The sequence below is a fragment of the Sinocyclocheilus anshuiensis genome, unplaced genomic scaffold (genome assembly GCF_001515605.1).
Source record: "Sinocyclocheilus anshuiensis isolate Anshui unplaced genomic scaffold, SAMN03320099.WGS_v1.1 scaffold274, whole genome shotgun sequence".
NCBI classification, from domain to species: Eukaryota; Metazoa; Chordata; class Actinopteri; order Cypriniformes; family Cyprinidae; genus Sinocyclocheilus; species Sinocyclocheilus anshuiensis.
In genome coordinates this window covers 935,379-944,214 of record NW_015547698.1, presented here as the reverse complement: position 1 = coordinate 944,214, position 8,836 = coordinate 935,379, and the positions used below count along the sequence as shown (strand labels likewise).

Below are 8,836 nucleotides of genomic sequence, written 5' to 3'. Positions count from 1 at the left end.
AGGTTTGCGCCTATTGATGCCCATCCAACACCCTGCTTTAGAACTTGTCGTTTTTTGCAAAGTCATTGCGAACCTGAAGCTAAAAACCACAATTTCTCAATCAATCGAATTGCTGTTGGTGTTGTAACGCAACAGGTTTCTTTCACCGTCAGCGGCCTGATCTACAGTACTGATTAGAATGAATAGGCCTACAGAGCTGTTTGATCTTACATCATTTTCAATTTTCCGGCTCTGAAAGTTCAGACATTGATGCAGTCATTCTGTCTTTCACAATCATCCACTGAGCCGCTGTTTTGCAATGATGTGAAAATGGAAAACGAATAATCTTAACACATTCAAAGTTCAGCTGAATTAACTTCAAAATGATAATGAAAAATGTTTTGTAACCGTTACAAAAATGTATCTTTACTCTAGCATGTTTGAATGTCAGATTAGAGCACAAAGACAATATTTATTTATGCAATTCAATGCACATTCTCTTCTATTATCACAAATAAGCGTTAAACATGTTAATTTAACCTTTTTATTTCCAGAGCAGTAACAGTATAAATGTTCGGTAGCATTTTCAGCGCAGCAACTGATTACATGTTATCTGGATACATAATCAGATTCCAAAAACATAAGTACTTGTAGGCTAATTAGACTGTATTATGTTTTAAAATGCTCATATTCAGATTACAATTACTTTTTTATGGATTACACAATTACATTTTAATTTGTTCTATTCACACAAAAGCAGTAAATGATTCATAATTGATTCAGGCCAATTCTTATTTTTATTTTTTCTCTTTTAAATTTTATTGGGACAGTCTTCCAGTTTCTGTGTAATCGCACACACTATCCACTAATCTAGCTATGATTGCACAGAAAATTGACACATTTTAATTAGTATTTGAATCATCACTCAATCAGTCATTTATGTACTGCTATGTCTTTGGAAGGTCTTTGCTTTAAAAACACATTAAACTGCACAGATTCATGTCATTTAATCCACACATGCATGCAAACTGACTGCAGTAGTGCGGTAAAGTTAGTTTTAGTTTTAATTTAACAACATATTTGTACGTTCATGGTTCTCTGATGTTGGTTAATGGTCACACTGACATTTAAATTTCATTGAATTTTGATTTGACTTTATGATTTCATTAATTATTAGCTTTTCATCAACACCCTGCAGTTTTCCCCCCCACAAACCCTAGTTTGGGAAACCCTGCAATGTAATGTTCAACACATTTTATGATACTGATAACAAAAAAGGAATACATCTCTCTCTCTCTCTCTCTCTCTCTCTCTCTCTCTCTCTCTCTCTCTCTCGTTACACAATAATCCCATTCATGTGAAAAATTAGTTAGGTCAAAAGTAATCTGAAAGTAATCTAAAAGTAGTCAGATGTAATGTAACTTGATATGTGTAATCCAGATTATGTTACTAACTACAAATTTCATAATTTTGTAATTTGTAATCAGTAACAGACTACAATTTGTAAGTAATCTACCTAGCACTGAGTATTTTGTAGTCAAGACTTCACTAAATAATAAACCCAATTTGATGAAACTTTCACTGGAGTAAAACTGTGACAGTGAACTATGAATGGGCCTTTAGGGTTGACACAAGTCTTACCAGAAAAGGGAATACAAATCAAGCAAAGTTTTTGGATTGCATTACAGATTCCATGGGTCATCACAGCAGGATCATTAAGTTGTGCATCCAAAGTTGAAGAGCTCGTCAGCGAGTGCTGTGATGCCGACATGCTTGTCTCTGTATTTTTGGGTTTGGGCTTCGTCTTGTGTGGGCCAGTATTCAATCCAGGTCTCCTCACCCAGGTTGTACCTCAGCCTAAAAAAACCCACATAAACACATGAAGATCATCCATACTGTCTGTCTGTGTGTGTGTGTGTGTGTATGTGTGTGTGTGAGAGAGAGAGTTCAAAGCTCACGAGCTGATGTGAAAGCTCAGGGATGACATGAACGTATTGTGGTGGACTGGAACTGAACTTGTATGTAAGTGTGAAATCATTCTCATAACGTTCATAAAGCTCCTACCTTCCACCAATCCTGGGAAGTGACGTGGTTTGGCCCATGATCAGGTAGGTGTTGCCTTCTTGGAAGTCCAGAAACTCTCTACAATAAGGATGAGCCAAGAAAGACCTGATCTTTCCTTCCACGTCTGCTTCAGTGCCTGAAAACCATGCAGAAGAAGCATTATTTACTTTACAACTTCAAATGCATGCTTATTCATTCCTCATATTCTATTCACCAAAGAATCCCAAAAATGAAATGTATTAATCTCCACAAAAATATGACAGAGCACAGCTGTTTTTAACATTAATAATAATCAAAAATGTTCTCTTTGAGCAGTAAATCAGCATATTAGAATGAGTGGTTCCAACAAAGTGGTTGCCGAGCAACACACAAATGTAAGCAAAGGTGTGTGTTTGTAGAGTAATTTACAACAGCTTCGAACTTGGCTCAACCAATCAAAATCAAGGACCGGAACTATCCGTTTTATAAATTACATTTTAACATAGGCTATATTCAAATAGAATAATGAACAGCTATTGAAAATTTGAATATTTCACATTATTACTGCTTTTACTGTATTTTAGATCACATTAATTTAGCCTTAGTGAGCAGAAGTACTTTTAAACTTTTGTAGTGTATTTAAGCAAACGATCAATGACCGCTGAGTATTTCCAACTTTTGCATCTTACCTTCTTTCAGCACTTGTTCAACGGTCATGTTGTAGATGTCTGCTTGCAGTGAGAGCTCCATTCCCACCACTCTGGTCTTATAAACTACAAAGAAGTAAGTTACAGCATATAAATCGCAGCTCTAAGAATTCAGACAAACAGATTTACACAAGCGGACAGCGGTGTGTTTACCGTACTCCACTCCAGGCGCACAGGCCTTATAGGCACGCTGAGACTCCTTAATGTGATGCTTCTTTTGGAGACTGCAGTTCTCTGCAAATACAGACACATGCAAGTCACCCAAAAATAACCTGAAGAGTTTAAGACCGGCATAAAAACAGTAATACTGTGAAATAATATAACAATTGAAAATATCTGTTATATGTTAAAATGTAATTTATTCCTGTGATGCGCAGCTGAATTTTCAGCATCATTACTCCAGTCTTCAGTGTCACATGATCTTCAGAAATCATTCTAATATACTGATTTGCTGCATTTCCGATTATTATCAATGTTGAAAACAGTTGTGCTGCCGGAAATGTTTGTGGAAACCGTGATACATCTTATTTTTCAGGATTATTTGATGAATCAAAAGAACAGCAGTTATTTGAAATATAAATCTTTTTTGACATTATAAATGTCTCAACTGTCACTTTCGATCAATTTAATGTGTCCTTGCTTGAAAACGTCCGTTTGCATTCAGTTTATAGGTGTACGCACCTTCAGCACACTGGCACAGGTCCTCATGGCAGAGTCTGTTCAGCGCTCCGTCTTTCTTATGAGGATGGTAAAACTTCACGCAACGGTCATCTGTGGAAATACACACATTACTGTAATTCAATTCAATTCAAAATTATATGTATAGCACTTTTCACAATACACATTGTTTCAAAGCAGCTTTACAGAAAACGCATTAAGCACAAGATTTTCATTGCACGCTGTTAAAACACCCTGTTTTCTTGTCCATCACACACCCGGAGCGTTGTACTCGTACACAGTGACTCCGGCGGGCTGCAGCATTCCCACTTCATTGATCTTGTGCATTCTGAAGACAACCCTTTCCTTCTCTTTATTAGAAACCTAATGAGACACATGCACAATTACTATGAATTTACATTGGACATTGTAAGTTCATTGAAAGTTAAGTGCTTTTACATTTGAGCATTTGAGAAACTCAAGTTATGAAGACAAACTGAAACAAATTGCTTTTATAAAAACAGAATCCAAGTATTTGAATACAAACACCTTTTTGATAATTTTAAAGAGAAATTGAACACAATAATGATAATCGCACTACATTAGGCCTCTCATTCTCATACGTTCAATCAGTGGTGTTGTACATTTTCTACCAGTTATAAGGATCTTATTGAACAAGTCCTTAAAAGATCTAATTAAATCAAATTTATGAATTAATTTACAGAAATTAAAGTATGTGCTTTGATTTAAATTGTGTTGGTGTCATATTGTTATGTTATAATTAATGATATGATATTTCACCCTGGCTATGTGTTTATTTAGATAACAATTTCAAGTAATGATTGTTTGTTTGTTTGTTGAGTTTCTTAAAGGTTTGGTGATCAAACATTTGATATTTGCAGCTATATGAATGGTGCACTAAATAGTGAGGCAGTGTACCTTATTCAAGAAAATGATTAGCGATCCGTGCTCAGAAAGCTCCATGTTCATCTCAAATCTCTCGATGTACTTTTCTTTCCCTTTAGATAACTGATGGAAATAAATCAGACCATGAAAATACGACATACATAAGGATACCAGTCAAAACCGAGAATGATCGACAACATAAAAAGGTGCAGATGAATGCAATTTGGATTTTAGCATCACATGAGGCTTACTTTCAGTTTCAGGTGTTGTGTAGGCTGTCACCTTTTTACAATCACTGAGCATTTTTACCTTTGAAAGATCATTTTCATCCACTTTAAACCCTGTCAGCAGACCGACATCCACAACCGTCATGGAAGCATCTCTCTCTGAGCTCTTGAAACTGCACAGATGGATTAAAACAACATATAAGATGCGGCATGATCTAATATATCATCAATACATTCTCACATTTAGCTGAACATTCGGATGAATGAAACTGAAATTAGTTTTATACCCACTAGGTTTCAATCGTGAGCAGGTAACTTTCAATGGCGCCTGGATGTGACACTGCATGCAGAAAGATATGATAATGTCAATTGTTACTAATTACTGAGGTCCTTATGGACAAATGCATTGACTAAAGACAAAGTTTGGGGTCACTAAGATTTTTAATGTTTTTGAAATAAAGTATCTTCTGCTCACCAAGTCTCCATTTATTTGATAAAAAAATAAAATAAATAAAAATAGTAATATTGTGAAATTCTTCATGCTTCATAATTTTTTTCTTTCTTTTTTTGTTTTTTGGAAATCGCTGCATTTTCCTTTTCAGGATTCTTTGATGAAGAAAGTTCAAAACGATAGTGTTGTTGCACATTATAAATGTCTTCACAGTCACTTGTGTTCAATTTAATGCATCCTTGATGAACAGAATTATTAATTTCTTCAAAAAAAAAAATCTTAACCCCAAACTTGTGAGAGTTAGTATATGCACACATGAAGAAGAGTCATGATGAATCCTACCGGCATGCTCTTTCTTCATCTGCACACTGAGATCAAACACATTACAGTCGTTTTCTCTCTCTTCAGGCAGAGCATAATACAGAGAAAACACCTGAGAGGACATCCAGATAGAATTAGATTGATTTACATGTACTCATTTTAATTTAAAGTGATATTCATAATAGCACTGAAGTGGTGAGTGTTCATGAATCCTCACCGAGAGAGTGGCCAGTCCGTTGCCATGAGCAGTGACATTGAATTTCTGTGTCAGTTTGACCTGACGTGAAACATTTGACTTAGTTTAATTATATTTGACATGATGTGAAATGCACAATGAATAACATGCACGTGTGTTCATTTGCTCTTTCACCTTCTCTGAACGTGGCACATGCTTGTTGGAACTAGTGAAAGTCCACTTGTTGTGAGTTTTTCTTCCCTCCACAGAGACTTCAACATTCAGATTCACGTTCTGCTTCTTCGCTTCCATGCGATATTCAGCTACGGCCTGGAAAACGATGATGCTCGCCTAGGAAGAACAGACAATATTGATTTGTTTATCATTAACCTCTTTAGACCCGAGAAAAGATTTTTAGGAAAACATTTTTTCATGTCTTTACATTGTTTAGAGCATAAAAAAAAGTAAAAAAAAAAAAAGATATTTCATTCATAAGTTATGCTATGTCCTCGGTAGAGGACATCGGGACTCAATTTTAAAATGTCTCCCAAAATGCTAATAAACATGCTTTTAGTCCCAGTGTCCTCATATGAGGACATGTATGAAATCAACATCCTGTTTCGTAACAGAAAGTCATATTTTGATTTGAAACCCCATAACATTTTCCTGAGATGTTGATTTACGACAGACAGTTTAAAAAATTTGACAGATTTAAATGATAATTACAAAATATGATCATATTTCCATAAGAGTGTCACTAAATTAATATCAGACATATTTGAAGACCAAGGAGAGGGAGTGGTCATAGTGAAACATCCAAACATTTAGTATCGCTGAAAACCCTGAATGTGCTCTCTACAGGACATCCAGACTTCAAACTGTGGCATGTATAGTCTCAGAGAAATACACCAACATATAATGTCCTCATATGAGGTCACAGGGTCTCAGGAGGTTAAGCAATTGTCACTAAATTATAGTAATCAGGAGGGTGATTCATTTCCAAAGTTACTGAAGTGTTAATGATCTTCACCTGTGTGCTTCCATGGCCTCCGTATGTTGTTCTCTGTGCTCTCAGCCAGCGCACCACCGCTCCGGCGCTCTGGAAATCCTTCGCTTTCACAAGAGCAAGAAGCGCATAACCTGTGGCCTCTAGAGAGTGATGATGTGCTCCAGGAACCCTCCAGAACGTGCCCGCTGTTTAAAGAAAAACATGATGTGGGTACAGGGTTATTATCGTTTTGATGTCACTACTGTATTTTTTACATTTATTTGGATTTTTTATTTTACCTTATGTTTAGCTTTAACTGTTAATAATAAATATGTATTAAACGATAAAAACAATTAAATAAATAAACAAACAAATAAATAAACCTTCTCTTTGTGTTTTGTGGCAAAATGTTTCAGTTTCATTTTTTAATTTTGTGTGTTCACCTTAATTTAGGAGAAAAACAACATTCTGCACACACATACAGTACATAAATATATTACACTCAAAGACACACAAAAAGTGAATAAATACAGCTACAAATAAATAAATAAATACAGCTATAAAGATGTTCAAAGCATTTGAATATATATTATTATATATATATACACACACACATACATATATATATATATATATATATGTATATATATATATATAAATACATATAAACTAAGTTTAATTAACATTTTTAGTTAATTGTTACATTTAAATTTTGGTATGTGCTTTTGTCATTTTTATTAGTTTTTGTTTAGGCTCATTTTATTTTTATTTCAGTTTTAGTTTTTATTTATTTTATTTTCAGTAAATTATATTCAGTTTGTTTTAATTTTACTTATTTATTTATATTATATATATTTTATTTTATTTTATTATTTTTGTCTGTCTAAATATTAGATTCTGATTGGCTGGCAGGTATGTATTAAAAGGTAGTTCCAAGTCAGTTTAATCACCGTTCTGTATTAATACACTGATTTAATTGATGCACACAAACACACACACAAATTACCGAAAAATAACCGTCATTTTTACCTTTCCGGTCAAATATTGCGCTGCAAACATCATTAACAGATTTAACTTGTCAGTGCTGGCAAATGACCATGGTATAAATGGGATAATGCATGGCTATGTGTGCATTAAACGATTTTAATGCACACCACAGAGGCTATCACTCCACGCGAAGTGGCCTCGGTCTTCACGTCGTGCATTAAAATTGTTTAATGCACAGCTAGCCGTGCATTATCCCAATTACCGAAAAATAACCGTCATTTTTACCTTTCCGGTCAAATATTGCGCTGCAAACATCATTAACAGATTTAACTTGTCAGTGCTGGCAAATGACCATGGTATAAATGGGATAATGCATGGCTATGTGTGCATTAAACGATTTTAATGCACACCACAGAGGCTATCACTCCATGCGAAGTGGCCTCGGTCTCCACGTCGTGTATTAAAATTGTTTAATGCACAGCTAGCCGTGCATTATCCCTTACTAATTTTTAGTTTTAATAATCGTTTTAACAATAATAACCGTGCTAGGAACATAAAAAAGATTACTTTTAGAGGTGTGATACATTACAGGTTGGTACTGCAGAATATTTTGCAGAATATTTTTGAATTTTAGTATTAGTTTCAGTTTTCTTCCTTTAAAATTCAAACCACAAAATGTTCCACCTGATTACAACAACATGAATTACTCACAAATGTAGGTAGTGAACTGTGGTTGGTTGTTTTACATGTCAATCAGGCAATATTTTTATGTGCTTATGTTGCTGTAGTTGAGCTGTTGAGCTGACTGTAATGTTACTGACCTTCGTTCTGGATGGAATGACTCTTCAAGATGTCTTTATTGAGTTTTCCAGAATGGGCCAAAGCGTAAGAAGTCATAGCGACAGCATAAGTGCTGGTCAGGCTGTGAACTCTCAGCAGCAGGTAATTAATGGCTCTGTTCATACTGCTCTGAAGATTCTAGTATAGAGAGAGAGACTGAGTTAGACGTGCTCGAGATGAAGATGACGTATCGTAGAGCTGTTTCCAGGAATCACACTTACAGATCTAGCACAGATCTTGCTCCCCTCTTGCATTGCAATCAGGACAAATGCAGTTAGAGAGGCATCATCATCTTTCCCGCGCACATTACCCTGAAATTCACATAAATAAATGAGACAAATATATGCAAATGAACAAGCTCCCAAACTGAATAACAATTGCTAGTAAAACTCTACTGTGGGATTTCTTTAACAGCATTTTGACCTTGATGTCTTCCAGTTTCTCAAAATTCTTTAAAACTGTTTTTAATTCAAATAAATGATTGTAAATTATTGAGTGTTTCTTCAACTACTGGCATGCTTGACCCATTGAACGCATTTTTTACATGGTTCAGCA

The 8,836-nt window shown here is 35.0% G+C and overlaps 1 protein-coding gene across 1 annotated transcript in view; it reads right to left on the bottom strand.

Moving 5' to 3' along the window:
- Positions 1-526: 526 nt before the first annotated feature.
- Positions 527-8,836, bottom strand: part of LOC107703739 (complement C3-like) — a 22,833-nt gene continuing 14,523 nt past the window's right edge. Inside the window, exons 29-41 of the mRNA XM_016506462.1 lie at positions 6,497-6,660; positions 5,662-5,817; positions 5,509-5,568; positions 5,313-5,403; positions 4,811-4,859; positions 4,602-4,692; positions 4,326-4,415; positions 3,665-3,770; positions 3,411-3,500; positions 2,883-2,963; positions 2,712-2,795; positions 2,044-2,179; positions 527-1,836 (exon numbers count right to left, since the gene is read on the bottom strand). Coding sequence (XP_016361948.1) covers positions 1,695-1,836; positions 2,044-2,179; positions 2,712-2,795; positions 2,883-2,963; positions 3,411-3,500; positions 3,665-3,770; positions 4,326-4,415; positions 4,602-4,692; positions 4,811-4,859; positions 5,313-5,403; positions 5,509-5,568; positions 5,662-5,817; positions 6,497-6,660 — 1,340 coding nt within the window. The 3' untranslated portion in view covers positions 527-1,694. The remainder of the gene's footprint in view (positions 1,837-2,043; positions 2,180-2,711; positions 2,796-2,882; positions 2,964-3,410; positions 3,501-3,664; positions 3,771-4,325; positions 4,416-4,601; positions 4,693-4,810; positions 4,860-5,312; positions 5,404-5,508; positions 5,569-5,661; positions 5,818-6,496; positions 6,661-8,836) is intronic.